This window comes from Cetorhinus maximus, chromosome 1 (assembly GCF_964194155.1).
Source record: "Cetorhinus maximus chromosome 1, sCetMax3.hap1.1, whole genome shotgun sequence".
NCBI classification, from domain to species: Eukaryota; Metazoa; Chordata; class Chondrichthyes; order Lamniformes; family Cetorhinidae; genus Cetorhinus; species Cetorhinus maximus.
Window position 1 is genome coordinate 48300122 of NC_135879.1, and position 27879 is coordinate 48328000.

The window sequence follows — 27879 nt, forward strand, 5'->3', positions numbered from 1 at the left end:
TGGCAATCAAACAGGCTGCTTTGACCTGGATGTTGTCAAGCTTCTTGAGTGTTGTAGGAGTTGCACTCATCCAGGCAAATGAAGACTATTTCATCACAGTCCTGACTTGTGCCTTGTAGATGGTGGACAGGCTTTGGGGAGTCAGGAGGTGATTTACTCGTTGCAGGATTCCCAGTCTCTGACCTGCTCTTGTAGCCACAGTATTTATATGGCTAGTCCAGTTCAGTTTCTGGTCAATGGTAACCCCCAGGATGTTGATAGTGGGAGATTCAATGATGGTAATGCCATTGAACATCAAGGGGCAATGGTTAGATTCTCTCTTAATGAAGATGGTCATTGCCTGACACTTGTGTGGCGTGAATGTTACTTGCCACTTGTCAGCCCAAGCCTGGATATTGTCCAGGTCTTGCTGCATTTGGACATGGACTGCTTCAGTATCTGAGGAGTCACGAATGGTGCTGAACATTGTGCAATCATCAGCAAAAATCCCCACTTCTGACCTTATGATGGAAGGGAGGTCATTGATGAAGCAGCTGAAGATGTTTGTGTCTAGGACACTTCCCTGAGGAACTCCTGCAGTGATGTCCTGGAGCTGAGGTGATTGACCTCCAACAACCACAATCATCTTCCTTTATGCTAGATATGAAACCAACCAGTGGAGAGTTTCCCCCTGATTCCCATTGACAACAGTTTTGCTAGGGTTCCTTGATGCCACACTTGGTCAAATGTGGCCTTGATATCAAGGGCACTCACTGTCAACTCACCTCAGGAGTTCAGCTCTTTTGTCCATGTTTGAACCAAGGCTGCAAAGAGGTCAGGAGCTGAGTGGTCCTGGCAGAACCCAAACTGAGCATCAGTGAGCAGGTTATTGCTAATCAAATGCCGCTTGATAGCATTGTTGATGACCCGTTCCATTACTTTACTGATGACCGAGAGTAGACTGATGGAATGGTGATTGGCTGGGTTGGATTTGTCCTGCATTATGTGTACAGGACATACCTGGGCAATTTTCCACATAGCCGGGTAGACTCCAGTGTTGTGCCAGCTGAGGATATGGGCAATCTGCCTCCATCTCCTCTGAGGCAACAAAGGGAATAATGCATCAGTGTCCAAGTGCAGAGGACACCGCATCAGTTAGATCACTGTGATGTGTAAAACATATAGGTATCAAAGAAAATTGTTGAAATCATTTGTACATTAAACCAAAGAGTCTTATGCACAGATCTGCATATTAGCATTATTTATAATAACTGTTGGCTACTATATACAGAGATGTCATCAATTTCTCACCGAAGCCCATGAAGGCTGTGGCCAGTAGAGCTACTAGATGTGTCAGTTGTATTGGGAAGGATGTTGGCTTGCCTGCCATCGCTGTAAAGGCATGGTCCTTGGTCACTTGCGGCATGTGCTCTGTCACACCAGCTTCCCTCAGGTGAAGTGCTGTTGAATGTGGAGGTTTTCCATGACATTAGCAGCATTCATGGACTCCTCAACAAACCTCTGTGCCTATCCTGCAGCAAGTGTCCATCTTCAACCTAGTGGCTCACTCTCCTCGGCCTCAGAATCCCAGAGCCGCCTTCTCCAACTTCCCCCTCTTGCTAGGAAATGGAGCCTTCCTCACCCTGTTCCACCTCAAGCACCACACCCCGCCTCTGTACCAGGCCTTACAGCATGCAACACACCACTACCGCTTGGGAAACCCTGGCTGGTGAGTATTGGAGAGCACTCCTGAGCTTTCGAGGCATCTAATTCTCATCTTTAGCAGATCTATGGTCTGCTCAATAAGTGCCCTTGTTTGGAGGTAGCTGTCATTGTAGCGGCACTGGGGGTAAGGATCACTGAGTGATGTTAGATGCCACCTCTTCAAGGTTAGCTCTTGTCTCTAAACATCTATGCACAGAGCCGGGGGACTGGGGGTGGAACAGTTGAGGCAGCCTTGACTTGCTCACTATGAATAAGTTTTGGCAGCTCCCAGGGAAACAGGCACAGGCACGCAAGAAGATCTTGCAAAGGTCACTCACCAGTGGTGTATTTAGTGAATGGAAGCCCTTTCTGTTCACAAATCTGTCTGGGTTCTCCATCAGCGCTTCGATGGCACATACGTACAATCCACAATGGCTGGTGAGCAGCTGATTTGGAGATCCTGCACAGGCCCCATGGAACAGGCCAGAGGCAAAGAAGTTGAGGGCTACAGTGGCCTTCAGTGCTTCAGACAAGGCATATTGGTGTGTAGATCCTGGGACCAGGTCATCATGGAGAAGGACACAGAGCTTTGGTGACTATCTCCCCAGATAGATAGAGTCTCCTCCTGCACTGGCACTCCACATCTCCAGGTAGGTGAGCCTATTTTTGTATATATGGCACATGGGATTTCCCTGGTCTCCCTTCTCCTCCTATGTACTGCCTGAAGAAATGGTGCCTCTTGCTGCCAAGGACCCTGCCTCGCGCCATACTAAACCGCTGCTACTTGGTTTAATTGGTGTAAATATTTTTAATTAGTTTATTTTAAAGATGTAATTATTTAAAACTATTTATTATATTATGTTAACAAATATAAAGCGTCAAATACATATTTTTTTACGAATAGTTAATCGTTTTTCCATTGTGCACTATGACATTGGAGCTGCAACTGAATAAATGTATCTTGGATCCGTATTGATGATTGAAAAAGCCTTTCGGTCTTCATGTCTTTTTCAGACGATAAACCAGGAGTATCCATGGGGAGAATGTAACCCCAGCATGCAGCTGGAATATCATGACACTTATACAACTTATGGCTGTTTACATGAATGTAAATCAAAGCATATAAAAGAACACTGTGGATGCGTACCCTTTCTGCTGCCAGGTTAGCAAACAGTTTTAAAGTTTATTTGAAGTGGGCCAGAAGACAGTCAAACAATCCCTTAAGGTTTGTAGACTCATAGAATGGTTACAGCACAGAAGGAAGCCATTGGCTGGTCATGTCTGTGCTGGCCCTCTGAAGGAGCAAATCACCTAGTGCCACTCCCCTGCCTTTTCCCCGTAACCCTACAATTTTCTTCTTTTCAGATAATGACCCATTTCTCTTTTGAATGCCATTATTGAATCTGCCTCCACCACACCATTGATTTTACACTGGTTGAGGTGAAATTTGTATACTAAAGACATAGTTGGAGGTTTTGAGGCATGCTATCCAGTGAAAATGGGATGGAACTGCCCCCAAAATGGTGCTAAAAGCCATACCACTCCATCCTTCTAATATTGTGGCTGCTGAAATCTCTTTTCCCCCAGATCCTAGCCTTACCACTGACAGACTGAGTCAGGAGGTGAATACCCTCAACAATAGGGTGGTGTAGCGGTACTATCACTGAGCTAGTAATCCAGTGACCTCAAGCAAATACTCTAGGGACATGGGCTCAAATCCCACCATGGTAGCTGGTGGAATTTAAATGCATCAATAAATGTGGAATATAAAGCTAGTCTTAATAATGGTGACCATGACAACTAACATCAATTGTCTTAAACGCCCATCTGGTTCACTAGTGCCCTTTAAGGAAGGAAATCTGTCATCCTTATGTGGTCTTGCCTATATGTGACTCCAGTCCCAGGTTGACTCTTAACTCTCCCCTGAAATGGCCTAGCAAACCATTCAATTCAGGGCAATTAGTAGGGATAGACAACAAATGCTGCTGATCTTGCCAGTGATGCCCACATCCCAAGAAAGAATAAAGAGTGGGGATAAAAAATGAAACTTCTGCTTTTAGCTAATGAGTGTGAGTCTGGACCGTTTCTGGGTCCTTACCTTGCTCTGACTGTTAGGGTACCAGCTTGGGAGATCTTCCAGAGACCCAGCAGCCTTCATGCCAGAGGTGAGCACTGCCACTGTCTAAGGGGGAACACAAGAAAGGTGCCCTCTGAGGCCACAGCTGCAAGGCCACTCCATGCAAGATGGCTGGCAGCAGTGATGTACTGCTGGCTGTCGCTCTTCAGAGTGGTGGGGGTGACTGTAGCTGGCCTCATGGGCTCCCCCAGGCCAGCTGCCTGCAAGCTGCCTCTAAGCGTCTGCCAGACTTGGCCCTCAATGGAGAGCTTGACCACGCAGAGATGGGAACACAGGCCACTGACGCGACATGTGTTTCTCTGAAATTCATCCTGGTCTTGCCTTGAAACTCACCTTATGAGACTGGGAGGGTTCTGCCCAATATGCTAATTGCAGTTCTCCTCCATACATGGGATCCCTTTTACCATTTTATGACCTTATTAGGTCTAATGTGCGGTCCTGCTAAAGAGGAATCCAAAGGTAAGTTTTTGTAAATTTTTGTGGGACTAGGAGGAACAAGAGTTCCCCTATAAGCTCCAGAAAACCAGACTGGGCCACTTTAAGTCAAGGCTTACCCCGCTCCTGAAATTGCGCCCCCAATCCTCCACAAATCTACAGACTCTGTCCAGGCAACTGACTGGTCATGCCGCCCACTTCAGCGGCTGTTCATAGTGAGCTGGTCACCCTAGGGTGCACAATTTTCACCCACAACCTGCTGAGACTATCAATTGGCCGGTTGGTGCCCTACGCCCAGCAAACCACCCAAATTTTGCACCTGGCAAAAGCCTGCCCCATAGCAGGGTGAAATTCAATTTCGGTGGGATGCATAATAGATGAGTAGCTGATCAACTGCCCATTCTACACTGCATCCTGTTTCCTTTAGCATGAAGTTAATGGAAAGATTATCAGGCAGGTGTATAACTGAGGGCAATGCAGCCTGTTTGACAGAAAATTACATTTCAACCCCAGTGTTCTTTTATCCAAATCAATTGCTTGCTTTACTGAATATAGTTAGTTTGGGAATTTTCCATGTTTTCTAATGAAATTCCTAAGTCGAGCTAAGTTTTAGCATCACCTATGAGGTAAGATCAAGCAAGGGGAATTTAAGAACTCCAATGAAATTGGACATCTCTTAATTCTTTATCATTTTTCAAAATTGAATGGGATAATAATGGATATTAGCAACAATATGGTCATGTACATACTTCCATATCAGACAAGGAGCAGCGCCGGTGAATAATGGGTGAAAGGCAGTACAAAATTGTTTGTGCCGTTCCTTCACTGTCACTGGGTCATAACCCTGGAACTCCATCCCTAACAGTGTTGTGGGTGTACCTACAACACAGTGGTTCAAGGAGGCAGCTCACCACCACCTTCTCAGGGCAATTAGGGATGGCAATAAATGCTGGCCTAGCCAGCGACACCCACATTCCATGAATAAATAAAAAGAAAATTATATTCAGTCTATCAATGAATCTAAACACCATTCTATTTGTTATGACTCAAAAAATAGATCTTTTATTCCACTTTCTTAGAATACAGATAGTGTGGTATCAATGGCTTCCATTTATGTTATGGTGCATTTTTACATCGAAGAATTAAGATTGAGCACTGAGGAGGATATAGCAAACTAATGTAATGGTCATCCATTTCCTGAAAGTAAAACATCAATAATATCATTGTAAAACTACTGCACATCCACCTGTGGGCATTTTTGGTTTGTAAGAAATATGGCAGAGTGAAACCATTACAGAGGTTAGTGTTGAAGATCCCAACATTGGCAGAGTGGTGCCACCTCATAGGTTAATATTAGAGATAGTCGCATTGACAGTGTAGTATTAACTTAGGAGTCAGGGCTAGAAATCATGCTATTGGTGGAGCGTTACCACCACAGACATTTATTTGCTACCACAAACTGTAGTTAATCTACAGTGGTAATGGCTCAGATGCAGTTTAGGAATATAGAAAAAGAGTAGGCCATTAAGTATTAATGGCATCCCCATATTTTGGCCGGTTGTACACCATAAAAAGCCCTGTGCAGCTACTAATAGGGGGACTAATATATTGTTCATACTTTTGTAAGCTCAATTACAATAGCAATTGGGCTATTATATTAATGTAATTTATTGATGGCACAACCTTATTACAATTTACCCTTAAGACCCAATTTATCCTTTGACAAATGAATACTTGGCCTGCGAGGTAATTACATGCAGCAGGTTTAACATTGTTAAATGCAATTTTTTTAAAGGAAGTGGGCCTGAATGTGAACCAGCAAAGTACTACAACTGTGCATATCCCATTCTCCGTAAGTATTGTGCCTTGAAAGCATCATCTTAACAGAAGTGGTAAAGTAAGCCAAAACAGTACAAGTTGATTTATTTTTAATAAACAGGATCAAAGCAATTCTTTAAAGCATTACAAATCAAATTAAAAGATGAACTAGGTATCAGATTCGGGCATGACAAAGCACACCCAGCCCAGTTGACCACCACCCCCTCCTCCATCAAAATGCTCCTCATTAATATCAGGGACCTAGTTCCAAAATTGGGACACATATTAGTTAAGCATCAGCCTGCCATAATCATACTCACATAACTGCCAACATCTGAGACCCCTCTCTCCCTCGGTATGTCAGGACAGACCCACCAAAGATTGTGGCACAGCAATATACAGTCACGAGGGGCTGACATTGGCAATTCTCAATATTAACTTCAGACCCCATGAAATTTCATGGCATCAGGTCAAACATGGGCATGGAAACCTCCTGCTGGTTACAAACTACCACTCTCCCCCACCTGATTCATCAGCACTTCTCCTCCATGTTGAATATCACTTGGAAGAAGCACTGAGGGTAGCAAGGGCACAGAATATACTCTGGGAATGTCCATCACCAAGAGTGGTTCGAGACTGCTACTGCTGATCAAATGCACTGAGTCCTGAAAGACATATCTGCCAGACTGGACAGGTGTTGAGAAAGCTAACACGAGGGAAAAACCTCATTCTTACCAATCTATCTATTGCAAATGCATCTGCAGTATAGGTAGGTGTGACAACCATACAGTTCTTGTGGAGATGAGGTACTTCTTACTTGGGACACTCTCCATCATATTTGGCATTATGTTAAATGGAATAAATTCAGAACAAATTCAGCAGCTCAAAATTTGGCATCTATGACATGCTATGGGCTACCAGCAAAAGCAGGATTGTATTCCTCTACAATCTGTAAACCTGTGGCTCATCATATCACTCACTCAGCCATTTAAACTAATGGACCAACCACGTTTAATGAAGAATTTGGAGAGAGCATATCAGGATTAGCACTAAATGTTGGTCCAAGTCGAGTAGAATGCCTGAGGTGGCAGCTGCGGTGAAGGACGGTGCGTCCTGTAAGGTGTCGAAGCAGTCGCTGACTAAAGTCACCAAGAAGCCATCCATGAAGCAGAGGAAATCTCACAAGCAGAGCTATTCACTTACGTGTTCAGGGTGCTGACCCAGGTCCACCCTTCCACTAGGATATCATCCAAGGCCATGTGTGTTATGAGTTCCTTCGTTGTCGACATTTTCGAGCACATCGCCTCCAAAGCCTCGCACCTCATTCACTACAACAAGCACCACACCATCTCCAGGGAGATCCAGAATGCCATCTGCGTCATGCTGCCAGGGGAAATGGCCAAACACGCCATCTCAGAAGGCACGAAAACAGTCACCAAATACACCTACTCTGTTTAGGTTGATCATTCTAAAGATTATAAAAATGGGTTGTCAACCTGGTGAAGCTATATCAAAGGACTACATGGCTATGGAACAGCAAAAGTAGCATGTTAAATATAGAACTAAAGTCCCCACCATGACAGAAACCAGTCTTTAGCCAATTTTAAGTGAAAGTGGAGTTGAAGCACAAGATCAGCCATGATAGCATTGAATGGCAGAGCAGGCTCGACAGGCCGAATGGTCTGCTCCTTTTTTATGTTCGAAGTACATTGGATACAGTATAGACAATTGAGTCCTAGTAAAATTGAAGTTAATGGGAATCTGTGGAAACTCTTGACTGACTGGAGCCCTTTTCAGCACAGAGGAAGACAGAATCATGGAGCCATAGAATTATAGAAAGTCTGCCAAGGAGTGAGGCCATTTCGCTCATCAAGTTTGTGTCTGTATTTGGAAGAACAACTGGGTTAGTGCACTCCTTGATCATTTTCCCATAGCCCGGCATTTTTTTTTTCTCTTCAGGTTCTTATCCAATTTCCTTTTGATATCAAAGCAGCATTTGACTAAGCATGGCAGCAAGGAACACTAGCAAAATTGAAGTCAATGAGAATCAGGGGACAACTCGCTGCTAGTTGGAGTCATACCTAGCACAAAGGAAGTTGGGCTGTGGCTGTTGGAGAATCTCAGCCCTGGGACCTTGCTGCAAACATCCTCAGGGCAGAGTCCTTGGCCCACCCATCTTCAGCTGCTTCATCAATGACCATTCCTCCATTACAAGGTCAGCAGTGGGGAAGTTTGCTGATGATTGCATGGTGTACATACCATTTGCAACTCCCCAGATAATGAAGGAGTCATTAACAACAATGCAACAAGACCTGGAGAATATACAGGCTTGAGCTGATAAGTGGCAAGTAAGTTTCATGCCACACAAGTACCAGTCAATGATGAGCAAGAGACTCTAATCACTTCCCTAGGCATGCAATGGTCTTGCCATTGCCAAACTCCAATCCATCAACATCTGGACATCACCATTGACCAGAAACTTAACTGGACCAGCTGCACAATACAAGAGCAGATCAGAGGTTGTGCATCTGTGGTGAGTTACTCACCTCCTGACACACCATCGCTTTTCCACCACCTGCAAGGCACAAGTCAGGAGGGTGATGGAATATTCTCCACTTGCCTAGATGAGTACAGCTCCAACACACAAGAAGCTTGACCCCAACCAGGACAAAGTAGTTCACTTGATCAACACCTCATCTACAGCCTTAAACATTCACGCCCTTCACCTATGGCACAACATGGCTATATTGTGTAGCGCCTAGAAAATGCTCTGCAGCAACTCACCAAAGCTTCTTTAACAGTGAAGGAAAAGAGCAGCAGGCACATGGGACCACCACAACCTCCAAATTCTGCAACCACCATTCCCCCCACTTCCGAACACTCTGCCTCACCCCAAGTCACACAGCATCCCGACTTGCCAATATATCATTGTGCTTTCATTGTCTTTGGGTCTAAATCATGGGACGTCCTAATAGCACTGTGGGAGTACCTTCACAATGCAGACTGCAGTGGTTCAAGAAGCTAGCTTATCAGCACTTTCAACAGCAATTAGGAATAGACAACAAATATAAAAACAAAAAGCTAAAAAGCGGATGCTGGAAATCCAAAACAAAAACAGAATTACCTGGAAAAACTCAGCAGGTCTGGCAGCATCGGCGGAGAAGAAATCAGTTAACGTTTTGAGCCTTCATGGCCCTTCGGCAGAACTGAAGCATAGTTAGAAGAAGGGAGAAATATAAACTGGTTTAAGATGGGTGGGGTGGGGGGGGTGGAGAGAGACATTGACTTCATTCTTAATTAGCACTTTTCTTAGACAAATATCACCACCTTCAACACCTCTTTGACCCTTTTGTCTGTGACATCTTTTGATTAACTGCTCATCTCCACAATCACCACACCCTCAATGTCTCTCCCCCCTCCACCCCCCCGCCCCACCCATCTTAAACCAGTTTATATTTCTCCCTTCTTCTAACTATGCTTCAGTTCTGCCGAAGGGCCATGAAGGCTCGAAACGTTAACTGATTTCTTCTCCGCCGATGCTGCCAGACCTGCTGAGTTTTTCCAGGTAATTCTGTTTTTGTAATAGACAACAAATGTTGGCTTTGCCAGTGATGACCACATCCCCCGAGTAACTGGATAAAAGAATTAAAAATGTAGTATGTCCTCACTTAACGTTGTGGTTGTGTTCCTGAAAGTCACGACTTTAAGTCAGACAACTTTATGTGAATCCTGGGTTCCCATAGGAATCAATGTTAAAACTGGAGTTAGGTTCCTTCAGACATTTCTTGCCCAAAAGAGCAATATCCAGGTTGAAATACTGTACCATAAAAGTGCAGCACTGTGCATTCCTAGCTGGTTTAACTTGCAAAATAAAATAAAAAAGTGTAACAGAAATACTGTATAAATTCAAATTGGATAAGACTAAATCACCTAAACAAGCCCTGAGTAGCACAGCTTCCATGTCTCACTCTTGGCATTCCTGAAACTCAGCACAACTTTTTTCTTGCTTTCCTTTCCCACTGTCTCTCTCCTTTTCCACTCTGCCTCTATCTGTTTCTCTCCTTTCCCTCTCTGTCCCCTTCTTTCTCCTTTCCCACCTTGTCTCTCTCTTTCCTTTCCCAGTCTGTCTCATATTTCTGTCTCCGGAGCCTGGACCCCTTCCTGATAGTTTGCAGCAGCCGAGCCCCTGACCCATGGAATGCCATGGAAGAAGCTGGGGTGGGGAGGGCGGGTGCAGTGGTGGTGGGGTGCTGTGGAAGAAGCCTGGGAAGGGGCTGCTCCCTCCCCTCCCACCACCCCAACCCCCTCAGCCTGGGTTATTTGCAGTTCAGCACCCAATCAGCGGCCAGCAGCTTCCCATCCCTGCCCTGCAACCCTTCTCCTGGTCTCAGGCCTTGCGCTCTCCCCACAGCAATGGTTCCGGCATCAGAACATGACAGTGGCTGGCCCAGAGTGCAGCATGATGAGGCGGGGCCAGAGGGCAGATGACGTAAAATCAAAAGTGGTGACATATATCGAAGAAAAAGGTTCTAAGGAGTATAAGAGTTAAGGGAAATAAATTTAAGGAGGAGATAGACAGATTTTTAATTAGTAACGGATTGAAAGGTTATGGGGAGAGGGCGGGAAATTGGAGTTGAGGCCGAAATGAGATCAGCCATGATCGTATTGAATGGCGGGGCAGGCTCGAGGGGCTGAATTGCCTACTCTTGCTCCTAGTTCTTATGTTCTTATGTTAAATGACTTTAAGACTTGTAGTGAGGACTGACTGTGCCGCAAAGGAAAGCATGTTGTCTTTGGGTAACTACAGAGCATGATCTCATGTGAAATAATGGAGAGTAGATATTCTGTCCAGCAGCTGAGGCAGGGCTCCAGCTTGGGACAAAGCTTGGATCCACAAGGTTTCAAACCATTATTGTTTACCTTAGAAGTAGGGAATGAGTGCCTCTGTTATCTCCATCACACTTATCTGGCACTTTGGCAGCATTTCTGGAGGAATTCCCATGTTAGTCCTGAGACACAGATGTAGGTATTAACTTCTTAACATCAACTTTGAAAAGAAAGGTAATTGATGCCAGATGTATTGATTACCTATAGTAATTATGCCACTGTTCCCTGATGACAAATGCTTAAGGCAAATTTTCTTTGGCCCAGCCTGGATCTCAAGAGTTCCCTTTTTTAAGGGGTAGGTTGCCACTCTGACTTCTGCTTCGTCAGTGACTAGGCTCCTCTATTGTCCCACAATAGGTACTGGTGCCCAACTCAAATATCCCAACTACTCCATTTCCAGGATTGGGATGGGTTGACAGCATGGTAAGTTGGCACTGTCAATCCTGCCCCTCTGTACTTTTACCCATTCAAAAGTGTCCATGGAATTTCCATACCAGGGACCCCATTAACTAAGGACTTTCAAAGGAAAGAGCTAGTGCACATGATACATGTACATGGCTACTGTCAAAAATCTGTCATGTAGCTTCCCTTTCCCTCTAGTCCTTATTTTCACCTGCACCAAAAACCATGTGTTTATGCTCAGGTCCATGTGCAAAAGCAACTCTCATGTACCTCAGCCAAATACTCATTCTTTATGCATGAAAGTTGAGAATGCATATTCTATCATGAGGTTCATCATAGTTTAGCCTAATGTTGTCCTGCTCTGATATCCAATCATATGAGGGTACATTTCCATTTTGACCGACTGAAAGAGCAAACTGCTCATCCAACTGGTACCAATTTTATTCCATTGCTTCAAATGGGATGCAAAGTGAGTGGACTCCATAACAAATGACAAACTGCTCTGCCAAATTGTTGCCTACACACTGAAGCGAAGCGTTTGTTGGGAAGATGGTGGTCTCATGGTAATGTCACTAGACTAGTAATCCAGAGTCCCAGGCTGATGCTTTGGGGACATAGGTTTAAATCCCACCACAGCAGCTGGTGGACTTTAAATTTAATTAATAAAAAAACTAGTCTCAGCAATGGTGACCTGAAACCATTATCGTAAAAGATCATCTGGTTCACTAAAGCCCTATAGGGAAGGAAATCTGCCATCCTTACTTGGTCCGGCCTACATCTGAAATGTTCAAGGATAATTAGAGGACAACAAATACTGGCCTTATCAGCAATGCCCACATCCCATGAACGATTAAAGAATTTACCCCATGCTCTAGCAGTGAAGGAGTCTTTTAACAACGACAGAAGCCTTGGTCAATTTTATTTTTCTGTCTGCATAGTCTGGTGACAGAGTCCGCTGCCATCCCAACACAGATCAGCAAAGTCATTCACTATGATACATGGAATGCAATATCATCTTGATGTCTATGATTAGCACTGCACCACATAGTAAGAGAGTTAGGTAACTTACAAGGACTTTTTCAATAATTATAAATATTTATGTTCCCACATTGCAAGATTTAAAAAAGAATGCTTTAAATTAAAGGACTTCCATTTCCCACTTCCCTTCCAATATTTTGTTATTTGGAGAATCCTGCTAAGTAAACATTTCAATGTATTAGTTTGAATATTTTATAATGTATTACATTGAAATGCCACTTGAAAGGAATTAGGAATTTCTTATCTAGCAGTTGACCATTTTAATGAAAAAGAGATGTTGTCCACTTTCTTCTCACATTGAAATAAAATTGATCCTTTTTGAAAAAAAGAACCATTTTGATGGAGCAAAGTGGTATTTACTAAAGAAGCCTGTAAAACATCTGACCCAAGAATTGATGATTTCCATTTAGGAAGCTGCCTGTTGAAGGCTCAAATATTCAGTTGAGACTCTAGGTCCAATCTCGTCATCACCTAGCCTCAGTCTTCTGACCTTGAAGAATTTTTAGCAAATATGATATCTGCAGCATTGCCAGTGATGAAGTGAGAGCAGTGCCAACAACATTTGCAACATAAATCTTAGAATAATTCAGGGGTAGATTTGCTTTTGTGACTCAGTTCAAATATTTAGCTTTGGTGAATTGCGTATTCATTTGAGATTTAATCCTTCTGCTAATACTGTATTTAGGAAAAGTTAAGTAACTTATTAAATTGCATGAACCAAGATAAGCAACATGGATTTTGTGTTATGAACATCAACCAGGCATTGAAAAGTTTGCATTGTCTGTTTTATATTCAAGATTACATAGAAAAAAAGGGACTTTGCAAAGCAGGTGCACACAGCTTCAACTGTCCAATTCCATGCGAAGAGATCAAGTACTTCACTACTGTGTCTTACTCAACTTTTCCAAGTCGCAGGGGATTGCAGTTTCTATCTGAAAAATTTCAGAAAAGCAAACAGCACATCAAGTGAGTAATGTTGTCTATCGTAGGAGCTTGTATCTGTTGGAATGAATTTCAGGAGACACCTATGCCGCCCATACTGCAGGCGGCCTATCATACAAACACCTTTGCAGGGTTTGAGAAAAGGCTCATGGTCTTCTTATCATACTTCTTTTAGCTTGAAATAATGCTCTGCAACATCAGGAACAGGGCTGCTGACACATTCAATTAAATTCCATTGTCTGCTGCTTTGATGAGGGGGTAAACTTGTTTATTTAACAGGTTTCATTAAAATAGTGGACAGAGCTTTCATAAGAATGTGTTAACGTGTTTGTTTGTAATACTATGTATCAAAATTAACTATTTTGCTCCATTTTGCCCTAAATATGCCAACAAAAAAATAACAATATTATTAATTAGATTGCTTCATCAAATTTTTATACACAGGTAGTTTTATGGGAGGGATCACTTAATGATCAGGGCCAGACCACTTCTGCCTGCTGGACTATTAACAGAGTGGCTGCTGATAACATTAGTGCTATCCCAGGCGAGATTGGCTGACTAACTCAGCACAGAATAAGAGTAACTACTAATAGTTTGATACTTCATGAAAAAAGTATCCATCCATTGGAGATTGGGTGGTGCAGTGGTTCATGTGCTTATATCTGGGGCTTGGGCTGGAATCCAGATTGATCAATGATCAATGATTCTTCAGAAAACAAGAATAAACTTCATCAATCTAGTTCTACTACACAGAACTACCCCTACATTACTGATATTTGCATTCAAATAGTGGCTGAATGTGAAGCAGAAATTAACACTACTGCAATAAGGATTTTTTCTGAGATTGCAGTTAGAACACTTTGCTGATGTAGAGTTGCTTCATAGGTCAATGGCACCAATACTGGGGAAAGAGAGAGATGTTCTCTATTGGGGCTTACATCTAGCTGGGACCAGTGTCCTGGCAAATCGAATAACAAGGGCTATTGGCAGGGCTTTAACCGAATTAAGGAGGTGGGAATATTGAGGAAAGGTTAAATTCAAAAGCAACAAAGAAAGTGTCAAGATAAAAGCAAAATACTGTGGATGCTGGAAATCTGAAACAAAAACAAAAATTGCTGGAAACACTCAGCAGGTCTGACAGCATCTGTGGAGAGGAAGACAGAGTTAACGTTCCATATGACTGCTGATGAAGAGTCATGCGGACTCAAAACATTAACTAAGAAAGTGTCAAGGCCCTAAACAGAGCAGCATTTTGGATAAAAATAAGCAGAGTAGGTTGGGAAGGGACAGTGTGGGTAATAAAGGTAATAGGACATTAATGACAAAAATGGCATCAGGGAAAATTAGAAAATGGTCAAAGCTAAAGGCATTATACCTGAATGCACAAAGCATTCACGAAAATAAATTAGATGAATTAATACTACAGATAGAAATTAATTAATAATTATTAATTAATTAATAGGCTTGATCTAATGGCCTTTATAGAATACAGCCACAAAGTGACCAATGTTGGGAACTTTTAGAAGAGACAGGCAAAATGGAAAAGGAGGAGGGGTAATAATAAATGATGAGATTGAGACAATATAGAGAAATTGATTTTTTGACCTAAAATCCTAAGTAATATTTGTATGGAAACAGTAAGAGGCAGAAAACACTGGTGAGACTTATTTCTAGCCCTTGCTAACAATAGTTACAGTGCAGGACAGGAAATTAAAGGCACATTTAACAAGGTTAATATAAACTCCTGGAGACTTTAATCTTCACACAGACGGAGAAACCGAATTTGCAGTAACAGTGTGGAGGACAAGTTCATGGAATGTGTACAAGATAGTTTCCTGGATCAGTATGTTTAGGAACCAACTGGGGAATGGGTTATTTTGGATCTAGTATTGCGCAATGCGAAAGGGTTAATTAATAACCTTACAATAAAGGAGCCTCTAGGGAAGAGTTGCCAAAGTATGTAGAATTTTTTATTGCGTTTGAAAGAAATTTAAGACTGGATCTAGGGTATTTAATCTAAACAAAGCAAATTACATAGGAATGGGGGTGAGTTGGCTAAGGTAAATTGGGAAACTACATTAAAAGGTATGATGGTATACAATCATTGGCTAGATTTTAAAGAATTAATACATAATTTGCAACAAAAGTATATATTATTTTAAGACATCAAAACCCCACAAAAAAGTTGTCCAGACATGGCCAACAAGAAGAGCTAACAATAGCACTAGATCAAACAACAGGTTATAATGCTGCCAAAAAGAGTAGTGAGCCTCAGGATTGAGAAGATTTTTGAATTCAGCAAAGGAGGACCAAGAAATTGATAAAAGAGAATAAAGAATGAGAGTAGACTAGAAAGAGACATAAGACAAGTACAAGTCACTCACTATCCTGACTTGGAAATATATCATCATTCCTTCACCGTTGCTGGGTCAAAATCCTGGAACTCCTTTCCTAACAGCACTGTGGGTGTACCTACACCACGTGGACTGCATCGGTTCAAGAAGGCAGCTCACCACCACCTTCTCAAGGGAAACCAGGGATGGGCAATAAATGCTGGCCCAGCCAGCAAAGACCACATCCTGTGAATTAATAAAAAGAAAGAATAGATTTTAAATGTTTTTATAGCTGTGTAAATAGGAAGAGATTAATGAAAGTACAGTGGACTCATAAGAGGCAGGTGAAATTATCATGGGAAATAAGGAAATAATAATGGAAACAGTTCCCAAGGATTGGGAGGTAGCAAACATAACTCTGCTATTTAAGAAAGATGGAAGAGAGAAAACAGCGAACTACAGGCCACTTAGCCTCATATCAGAAGTAGGCAAAATACTAGATCTATTATTAGGGATCTGATAACAGGGCACTTAGAAAATCATAATATGATTAGGCAGAGTCAACACATAATTATGAAAGTGAAATCATGATTGACAAATTTATTAATAATCCTTTGAAGATGTAACTAATAAGATGGATAAGAGGGGAACAAAGTAAATTTAACTTGGACTTTCAAAAAGGTACCAGACAAACATTATTACACAAAATTAATACTCATTGGATTAGCATGCATTGAGAATTAGTTAATGGACAAAAACCAGAGAATAGGAATAAACAGGACATTTTTGGGTTGGGGTACCACAAGGATCAGTACTTGGGCCTCAGCTATTTACAATCTATATTAGTGATTTCAATGAGGGAATAATGTGTCCAAGTTTTCTGCTGATAAATTGATTGGAAAAGTAAGCAGTGAGAAAGATGTAAAGAAGCTACAGAGAGATATGAAGTTGGGTGAGTGGACAAGAATATGGCAGATAGAATTCAATGTAGCAAAATGTGACTTTGTCCATTTGGTAGATTAAATTATAAATCTGAAAATGTTTTGAATGGTGAGAAACTGGAAAATATTTGCACTTGGAGGGACCTAGGTGTCCTTGTACATGAATCACAGAAAGTTAACATGCAGGCACAGCAATCAATTAGGGAGGCATATGGCATGTTAGCTTTTGTGACAAAGGGATTGGTGTATGGGGGTAAAAAAGTCTTAATACAATTATACAGGGCACTGGTGGGGTCACACCTGGAGTACTGTGTGCAGATTTGGGGCAGGATTTTGAGGTTGTTGGGCAGGCGGGCCCAGGAGCAATTGGCCCCTGACCGCGATTTCAGGCTGGCGGGCCAATTAAGGTCCGCCCAGCATGAAACGCGGCTTCTCAAAGGTCGGGAAGGGCCGAGCGCGGGCTGGGGCCTGTTGTTCGCCGGGTCCAATGGCAGCCGGTTTAAAAATGGCCCAGGCAGCCCCTGAAAGGCTGTCATGGAAGGACATGTGTTCAGCGTTCCCAATGGAATCAAGTGTGGCTGGACATGGCAGGCGGGAGGGCAGGTAGGTGGGCACTCAGCCGTCCCGCTTTTCCAACGAGTGCCTCGCCATCCTCCTGGAAGGGGTGGCTGCCAGGAGGGACACCCTTGTCCCCAGAGATGGGAGGAGCAGGACGCCACCGCACCTCACCAAGAGGGCATGGAAGGAGGTGGCAGCCCTGGTGAGCAGCCACGATGTGGTGCGGTGCACATGGGTGCAATGCTGGAAGTGCTTCAATAACCTGCTGCGCTCAGGAAGGGTGAGTACCGTGTAGGCATGGGTCAGTGTATTGAAGTGTAAAGGGCTGGCCGTCCCCCTGTGGGGTTCAGGGGTGTTAGAGTCTGAGTGCCAACTGTGAATGACCCCGGAGCTGGCCAAGGGGGTGCCCCCTGCCTGCTTGGACTGAGTGCCTTGCGAGCCGAGGGCCATGACTCGGATGTGCCCTGCGAGGGATTCCTCAGCTGGGGTTGGCCAGGCTGCAATGGCACTGCAGGTAGAGAGTGGACTCATCAATGTTCCTCTATCCTTTCAGGTGAAGACAAGCCATAACCATGCAGAGAGGGCACATACAGGCAGAGGGCAGCCCAACCTCCTGCTGCTTAGCAGGTTTGAGCAAGACGCCCTGGAGCTCGAGAGGCACTTCACAGTTGCTCCACGTGCAACCGGGCGTGGAGAGGCAGGGGGTGCCAAGTGAAGGTAAGAGCGCAGTGCACGGAGGTGAGAATTTCGGCTTGTGCAACCATTCCAGTGCAATCTCTTCATTGATGTGAGCCTCGAACCTGGAGACCCCATTGATCATTGAAAGATGATGGCACCATGATGCAGGTCTCCATTGTCTCACCAGGGTGCCTGGCATACACAGTGTCAGTGTGGTGACTTAACTAATGACATGTTCTTATTCTCCCTTTTAGGTTCACCAGCAGGCATTCGCTCTGCAGGCTCTGAAGGGCCACTCCTGATGCCGAAGGACCACCGAGCTTCTGTTGCACCTGCATCACACCCTCTCTCTGAAGCAGGCACCAGTGCAGATACCAGCACCTCGGTGGGCATTAGTTTGCGGCTAGTATCTCAGTGCACGTTGATGAGGGCACTTCACAGTTGCTTGAGGTGCAGGTGGAGGTAGAGAATGCCCAGGGCACCGGCAGTCGGAGGACTGCTGGGGACCAGGACGATGCTCAGTCGAAGACTGATGAAGAGCCTCTGGAGTCGTCCATTAGGCAGCAGATGCTGAATGTCCAACGAGATGTGCGGGAGGATCTGGCAGAGATCCATGGTCTCTGTTGTGGAGGAGTCCATGCGGAGCATCAGCACTGCATTAAACCTTATGGATGAACACACTGCCTCCCCCATTGATAGAGGGTGACTCTCATGGAGAGGCAGCTCCAGGGGCAGAATGAGGGGTTCCTGTGGTTGCGCTCGGACCTGCAAGCCCTCACACAGGCAATGACCTCAGGTGGTCAGTGCCACTGTGAGAGATGGATGAGGCACCCAGTATCCCAGCTAGGTGCCCGTCCATCAATGATGAGCAGGAGTCCAGAGCGACCTCGCATTGGCACACGAGCTGCTTGTCATCTCTGCGGGCTCCTCTCAGGGCGCTCTGGATGATGGCAGCAGTTCCTCCGCCCCTCTGCCAGTGATCGTGGCAACTGATGAGGCTGCGATGACTGGGGAGATGCCAGCCGTGGCACTGGCCGCTCCCTCCCAGGCGGGGCCCGCACAGGCTCCACTGGCCAGAGGATGACCACCAAGGACAGCAGAGTCAGCAGGCTGTCTCGAATGCCACTGCCAGTGAAGGGGGTGCACCTAGACATAGCACCCGCAAGTTAAAGGCACCATGAGCGCAAGAGGGACAGGCCATGGGTGATTTTATGTTAATTTATGTTTACTTTATCTATACTGGTCTGGGAATGAAGACCAGAGAAGTTTTTGTAAATAGTTGGAATTGTCAAAATAAGATAAATTTTGTTTTTATTGTCATGGCCTGAGTATGTTTCACCTTTTTATTTTATTAGTGCAGCATGCACCACTGTGTAATGCTGGATGTAAAGTCTGAACTTTATTGCACAGGCACTGAGTGTTCTTTGTGCTCAAATGAAAGGGTCATTTCAGACATCCAGGATGGAGGACGCAGCCCTGGCATGAGGTGGAAGCAGATCTTTGGTAGCCTAGTTGGATCAAGGTATCTCTGGTGTCCCTGCCTCCCTGGAGGTTACAGAGGTCTGCCTCACTGCCCTCAGCGTTCTCCTCACCGTCCTCCTCTTCTGACTCACTACTGGACTCATGATCTGTGGCCTGTGCAGCTGCGTCAAGATCCTCTTCCTCCAGCGGGTCCCCCCTTGCCAGTGCCAGATTGTGCAGATAGTGCAACCACGATCAGTGACACCCACTCTGGGGGAGTATTGTAATGTTCCCCCTGAACGGTCCAGGCATCAGAAGCTCATCTTGAGAAAACCTATGGTCCTCTCAACCACCGCCCTTGTGGAGGCATGACTCGTATTGTAACGCTTCTCTGCCTCTGTTCTTGGGTGGCGGAGAGGCGTCAAGAGCAACCTCTTCAACCTCTTCAGCATAGCTCTTGTCACCCAGCAGCCATCTATCCAGTCGGGCTGGAGCACTGAAGAGCCTCAGCACCTGGGAGTGTCTCAGGATGTAAGTGTCATGGGAGCTGCCTGGGTATCTTGCACAGACTTGCAGAATCTGTGTCCTGTGGTCACACACTATCTGTACGTTCATGGAGTGGAATCCCTTCCTGTTGACGAAGGCACCCGGGTGACCGACTGGCACCTTGATGGCCACATGTGTGCAGTCTATTGCACCCTAAACATGGGGGAAGTAATCGCTGCTCAGCCTGGCTGGCCTCATCCATACGGTAAAGAATAAAGGTCAGTACCCTCCTGAACAGAGTTTCTGCCACCAGCTTGATGCAATTGTGGACAGCTGATTGGTAGACTCCACACAGATCCCCCACTGACCCCTGGAAAGAGCTGGAGACATAGAAGTTGAGGGCCACTGTGACCTTCAGAGACACTGGCATGGGGTGTCAGAGCTGATCTCAGGCACAATCATCTGACAAATGGAGGTCACTGTCTCCCTTGAGAGGCGGAGCCTCCTTTGGCATTGCACCTCAGACATATTGAGCTGCATTGCCGCCTGTAAACCCTGGCAGCAGGATAGTGGCATCTTCTGCAGCCCCTTCTGCCTTGGACTTCCTGTTGGCCCTGCGCCCCTTGTGCCTGCGCCTCTCCTCCCACCAGTCGCTCCCCTGGAAGTTCCATTGGAACACCTGGCCTCCTCTCCCTTCTGTCCCTCTCTTCCTCCTCAGAGGAGGTGCCACCAGCGGAGACCACAATTCCCATTACCAGGGTAACGGAAGGCTGTCTGATACCTGGAAGGATTCACACGGTCTGAATCCTCCAGGGGCCTTACAGATACCAATAAGTCCTGAACTGAAGCCTGGAAATCCTAAGAATGAAGCCCTGAACAGAGATGAAGCTGCCAAGTACCAATAAGTCACTAGCAGCAAGCTATCTCCAAAGCTCCTCAATACTCACACTGGCAATGCTGCTGACCCTTTTTATCCAACCCTTGGATGAGGTTTTTGAAAATATCTGCTGGCTGCCTGTCCATTTTGCCCATGTGATGAGCGTAAAATTGCATGGGCAATGGAAAATCACCGTCAATTGTACTGTTAAGGGCTGTAAGTGGCTCTGGCACTCGCTCGCGCCCGCCGAGTGAAATATTGTGTGTGTGCAATGACATTGGGACGCTCACCCAACGCCATCACATGCTATTTTATGCCCGATCGGGTCGGGTGCGTGCCTGCCCGCCGGACATAAAATTTTGCCCTTGGTCTCCTTACCTAAGGAAGAACATACTTGTTCTAGAGGAAGTACAACAAAGATGAGGGGATTATCCAGTGAGGAGAAATTGCCTGAGACAGCATGCTGGCTGATATCGCAGGTTCCATTGCAGAAGCAAGGGCCATACAGTGAGGTTGAGGTTGGAAAATCTCAGCCTACTGTCATGCAGGTTCAGAGTGCCTCTAGTGACATGGATTTTCACTGAGTCACGATGACTCAGGAGCCCTTTAAAAATGACAGGCGTGTCCCAATTCTGGGATTCCGACCCCATTCACACACTGTTTGATTTTCAGGAATGCTTTTAAAGGTTGCGGGTTGGTTCAGGGCAAAAGCCCGCATCTGGCACTCCTGACCTGGCTGGCTCCGTTGCGGAAATAGGAATATCCTACTCCTCTGCAATTTTCATGGAGTCAGGCCAGATTTTTTAAAAATCATGGTTTATGCCCCTCAGTGGAGTCATGAATCCTAGTCTACATGAGGGCACCTTTACGTCCCCTGCCCCCAAAACCACCGTCCATGACCCCACATACACCCAATTCTAACTCTGCCCTTCCACACAATCCCTATGGCATCTCATACATAATGAGGCTTTGCTGAGAGCCCGGGCAACCATTACTCTTGCACTTATCTCCGTGCCAGAGAAAACATTGCCTGATTGACAGCTCAGGATTTCTGATTTCTCCAGTCAATTTCACAATGTTTATTTGCACAAAGTTAAGTGGTTTCAAGGGCTTGCAGTTTTTGCTATTGACTCTTTAAAGGATCTGGATAATTTACACTTCTATTGCCTTCTAGAGAAGTTACTTCTTTCGACATAGTAAAAAGTTAATTACTCTTTTAAAGCGTTATTTTTTCACATCCTACTGTCACTGTAGGATTCAATGGTTTTATACGGTATATAGTGGGCCAATGGACATAAAAGCGCCAAAGCTTTGCATAGGGGACATGAGGGTCTTGGGGTGCGTGGAAGGGCAAAGCTTAGCACTGGAGGCATGAAGGGCTATAGGGGTGGGTGGGGAACATGAGGTGGCATGGATGGGGCACGAGGTGGTGTGTGGGGTGGAGGCGATGTGAGGGGTGAGGGTTGAAGGGTCTTCGTGTTTTTACTTTAACTAGGACAAAGTCCCACGGCACCGAGGCGGACCTTTTAAACAGCCCACACTAGCAGCCCCTGTGGCTGCCTCCTAACTTTTTCCCGGGTTGACTGGTCCGACCCCAGCCCACACCCGTGCCCTGGCAATGAAGATGCCTTTGTGGGCACTTTCTTCCAAGGTGGGTGAGCAGAGCTGGGAATTTTCTCAATTCCCGCTACATGCCTCGAGCATGAAAATTCCAGCAGTTAAGTCTGCAGGTGCTAGCTTTCAAAGGGGTGTGCACGCTTCCACAGATTATCATGATTGCTAAGGTGCCATCCTGACTAGTGGCAATGGTTCATGAAGCCCAAATCAGATTTACAGCATCTGTAGTATTTTGCTTTCATTTTAGTGACTGATTTCACAATATACCTACTCTGCATACCTTTGCTGCATACCCTCACCAAGGTGGCACACTAAAACTACTGGCACTATGAAGCCAAATGTTAAAGCCTCTATTATGTCTTGCTGGGCACACAAAACACATCTGAATTTTTAAAAACCTAAAAGGAAAATGAAAGCAGGAACAACACTTTTAGTACATAAATGGAACAATATATCTATTCATAAATGTATTTGCAATTGAGTGAACTGGCACTTCAATACAAATCTGCAACACTCACAAAAGTGCTTAAATCACAGACTTCATTGGGCTTTTTATAATATCATTAATTTGTAGTTCAGCATTAAGTCTGCATGGACGTAGCACTGTAAAAAAAAATGAGGCAGTAAGCATGTTCTGGAGGTAGTCATAGAGTTATTTATGGCACAGAGAAAGGTCATTCGGTCCATCTAATCCATGCCGGCTTTCTGTAGAGCAAACCAATCGGTCCTATTTTCCTCCTCTATCCCCGTAGCACTACAAGTTTATTTACCTCCACCACCTTCATAGGCAGTAAGTTGTAGATCATTACCACTCACTGTATAAAACAGCTCGTTCTCACAACCCACTGCTTGCCTAACACCTTAAATCTATGTCCTTTGGTCCTTGTAACATTGGCTAAGAGGAACAGTTTTTCCTTATCTACCTTATCCAAACCTGTCATAATCTTGTATACTCTTATCAAATCTCTGCTCAATTTCTGTTGCTCCAAAGAGAACAATTCCAGTTGCTCCAACTAAACCTTATAAATAAAACTCCCTATCCCTGGAACCAATATAGTAAACCTCCTCTACAACTTCTTAAGAATTCTCACATCATTCCTAAAGTGTAGTGACCAGAACTGGATGCAATGCTCTACTTGGATCCTAGCCAGAGCTTCATAAATGTTCAGCATAACTTCCCCACTTTTGTACTTGATACCTCTATTTATGAATATCTCATATGCTTTGCAAACTACTCTCCCAATATGTCCTGCCATCTTATGATCTATAAACATGCACCCCCAGGTCCATCTGTCCCTGCATACTCTTTAGAATTGTACCATAAAGTCTATATTGCATGACCTGTCTCTTTTGCCAAAATGCATCACCTCATATTCTCTGTATTAAATTCCATTGGGCACTTGTCTGTCCATTCTGCTAGCCTATGTAGTTGTTGCACTCAATTTGTATCATCCTCACTGTTTGCCACTCCTCCAAGTTTTGCATCATTGGCAAATTTAGAAATTTTTCTCTATATTCCAATATCAAAGTCATTTATACATTTCTAAAAAGCAGTGATTCTAGCACTGACCCTTGAGGAACACCACTATCTGCCATCCTCCAGCCTGAAAAAACATCCATTTATTGTGACTTGCTATTTTCTGTCCTTAAGTCCTTTTTTTAATCCAGTGGCTGACACGGACCCTCTTATTCCATCAGCCTCACAATTTTGTTAACAGCCTTCTCTGTAGTACTTTGTCAAACACGTTCTTAAAATCCATATAGACACCATCCATTGTATTTCCCTCATCAACCTTCTACATTACTTCATCAAAAAACTCAGATTTGTGAAGTAACATCTGCCTTTTAAAAATCAACACTGGTTCTCCTTAATTAACTCAAACCTCTCCAAGATTCTGTCAATTTTTGCCTTGTTTATTGGTTCTAAAACCTTACCCACCACTGATGTTAAACTGATCGGCCTGTATTTATTAGGAATGTCCTGACATCCTGTTTTAAATAAGGGTGCCATATTTGCCACTTTCCAATCCTCTGGCAACTTCCCCATATTTAAGGAAGATTGGAAGATCATGGCAAGCTCTTCTGCTGTTTCCATCCCCACTTCCTTTAGCAACTTAGGATGCAAGCCATCCAGATTAGGCAATGTATCCAATGTAAGCATAGCCAGCCTTTCCAGTACCTCTTGCCTTTCAGTTTTCACCCCATCCATCACCTCTAACATCTCTTCTACCACTATTTTGTCAGCATCCTCTTCTTTAGTGAACACTGACACAAAGGCCTGAATTTTCATAAAGCCAGACTGGTTCTGCACCTTAGCCAAAGTGGCACTGAAGCCCAGAATCTGGAAGTCCCTTTCCTGAACCCAGCACTTTCACCTGGGTGGGGATGAGAGCAGGGAAGGAGGAATTTCAAACATTTGCAGCTCATGAAGGGTGCACTGCATTTAAAAGTGTAGCTGCCTTCAATCAGAAGCAATTTTCATTACCGAGATTTCCAAAACATGACTCGTGGGCTTTAGACATTTGAGGAAAAGGTCTAAGCCTACCGGAGTTTTTTGAGGAAGTCATGTACCTTCTTAGAGAGCTCAGGTATCCTTTTGGAGGGACCCAAGTACCCCTTTCGATTGTTAAGAGTATACATGAATTTGAGTAAAAGTAGATAAGGTCTGTGGAACTGTTAAACTGTCATGTCATTTAGATTTCCTGCTCTTTAAATTTTGAAAAAAAGCAGCCTACAGTTGAAAAAAATCAATACTTGCAATTTCAATAGATGGTTGTTGGCATAAGCCTGAGGGTTATTATTACCAGATTAGTGCTATCTGACTCCTTCCACAACCTATTATTATCACAGTAAGGGGCTGTAAATTCACAGTTTGATTAGCAGCTCCAAGTGGTCATAAAGAGATTAGCTGTCTTTAATATGTGGCTATGAATACAAATGCTTATTTTTAGAAGAGATTAAGTAATTAAACAATTTAAATGTATTGAATGGGCTTTTATCAATGAGAGGTTTTTTTGAATGTGGTGAAGTCTGTAATCGGTACTTAGAACTTTATTTTATTTCATCTCATCGTGACTCCTGAGGTCTGCCCATGGTGGATATTGGGTGAATTGGCATGGAGGGTAAAGGAGCAAAGGGTGGTGGGCTGGGGGGGGGGTCATGGGTTGGCATAATTTGGCACTAAATTGGCATAGGCATAAAGGGTCATGGGTGTGGGTAGAGGGGCATAGGTTAGCATGGTGGGTATGAGGGGCCATGGGAGGTGAAGAGGAGTATTGGCATGGACGATATGAGAGGCCATGAGAGTGGTTAGAGGAGCATGGGTTAGCATGCAGAATATAAGGGACCATTAGGGGTGGGTAGATGGGCATAGGTTGGCATGAAGGATATGAAGTCCATGGGAGTTGTGTAGAGGGGAGTAGGCTGACATGGAGGATATGAAAGGCCACGAGTGTTGGTAGAGTGGCATGGGTTGGTGTGGAACATATGAGGGACCATGAGGGGTGGGTATGAGGTGGCATGAGTTGGCATGGATGGGTCATGTAGGGTGTGTGGGGGTTGATGTGGTGTTAGGGATGAGAGCTTGAGGTTGTTTTTTTTGTTTGTCTTACTGCTTTCTTTTACAACTGGGACAAAGGGAGGAATTTCCTGATTTTGAAACTAAGAATGTTGGCAGGTGGTTTCTGCGGCACATATCCCGCTGCTCGGAATGGCGGGAAATCACACCCGATTCCACGCTTAGGAGCTTACTAATTATGCAAAGGCACGTATCTCTCTAAATCCCCTGGTGGGTCGGGAGCTGATTCATCCACCCTGCCATTACCTGGCGGAGTTAAAAGTCCGGGTGCCATATTTAAATGCCAGCCGAGCACACACTGCTCACTCTCTCCAGCCTACCTGTCTCCAGGAGACCTATAGAGATGTCTATCAACCAAAGGAAGATGGCTGCAAGCCTAAAGAAGAAGCCAGCAGCCCACGTCAGCCACAACACTCTCCAGGCCTTGGTAAGAGGAGTGCGTGTGCATAGGGATGTGCTTTATCCCAGGGATGGCTCCAGAAAGCAGATCGGCCTCACCTCTCCGGCCTGGGAGACCATCACAAAGGGTGTCAGTGCAACTGGCCACTGCACCCAAAACGCCATCCAGTGCAGGAAGAGGCTGAATGATTTAATCTGCTCCACCAGGGTAAGTCATCCTTCAGCTCCCTCCAATATTAAGCTCTCATCACGGCATCATGGACTCAAAGGGATACTCTCTTCAGGGATTTCACACAACCATTACTGGGGCACACATATCACCATTGATTATCTCACACAAACTTTCACATCACCACCATCTCATCTAACATGGAGTGCTCACACTCCATCTTCAGCCCCTTCCTCACCACACACAGGGGACAGGCATCTTTCCCAATCTCTGCTCTACCCTTCTCATCACATACTCATTAACTAACGCACTCTTCTCTCTGCTACAGACACCAGCAGATGGAGGCCCACAAGCTGGCCAACATAATTCCTTCCCCCAGGCCACATCGGCTGAGAAAGCTGAGGAAGAACCGTCACAGCACTCACCCCCGCCCTCTGCCAGCACAAAGACACACACCTCAGTGGAACATAGTTCCAGAGTAGGCTCAGGCTCACCTACTGAGAACACATCATTGACACATCCCTGCAGCAGTCAGAGGCAGGGACAGCCCAGGTCTCCAGCACTTGGAGGGCTGCTGGAGACCAGTCACCCACTCAATCTGAGACAGATGATCAGCCTCTGCAAGCGGCCTCCAATTCAATCCAACAACAGGCGTTGGGACGTCAGGCAGAGATTCGGCAGTCACTCAGCAGACTAGAATGAAGGATGGAGGAGTCTGTCCATGTTCTGTCTGACGTCATGGCTCAAACATGCAAGTGCCTCGAGGTCACCATGGGAAGGTTGATGACCACCATGGAGGCCTTGGTCCAGCAGGTCTTGCCGGATTTGTACTTGGCCCTGGACTGCATGGCCACACAGACTGGTGGCACCATCAATGTTTATCAAAAGGGTGATAAGACACCTTGACTTCTCTCCAGGTGCACCATCTCCTGCAGGAGTCAGGGAGAAGTCCTTGGGCCTCCAAAGGGAGGATGAGGGTCTGTTGGACACCCCAGGAGCCTCCTCCCAGGACACTCCAAGGATGTCCAGCTGCACAGAGTCTCTTCTGCCTGTCACCCCATCCACTCCAGCCGTGCAGGCTGAGGAGGGTGCATCTGCCCCTGAGCAGGAGAGCCTTATCAGGCCAGGTCATCAGAGGACGTCGGCCAAGGTCATCACAGACACCAGGACATAACAGTCAGCAGGCTGCTCCCACCTCTGCTGCAGATATCAGTGCTGCACCCAGGCATAGTGGTAGGGTTAGGAAAGTTAAGAAATATTGAAATCACTTTTGGGTCACAGGTGAGCAACTACTGTAAAAATATTGCAGTTTTGTAAATACATTTGATGTTTATGTGAATGGCTTGGTCAACTGAAGGTGTTGTAATTATGTACATTTGAATCCTCTTTTTTCGGGGTTTAGCCACCCTCCCACTCAGTGTCCGTCTGTGAGATTCATATT

The 27879-nt window shown here is 45.0% G+C and overlaps 1 protein-coding gene across 1 annotated transcript in view; it reads left to right on the forward strand.

The window, feature by feature from the left end:
* Positions 1–27879, forward strand: part of LOC144667575 (bile acid-sensitive ion channel-like) — a 219765-nt gene that overhangs the window by 127712 nt on the left and 64174 nt on the right. The window contains exons 7-9 of the mRNA XM_078532673.1: positions 2698–2845; positions 6051–6107; positions 13198–13366. Of these exons, the coding sequence (XP_078388799.1) occupies positions 2698–2845; positions 6051–6107; positions 13198–13366 (374 nt within the window). The remainder of the gene's footprint in view (positions 1–2697; positions 2846–6050; positions 6108–13197; positions 13367–27879) is intronic.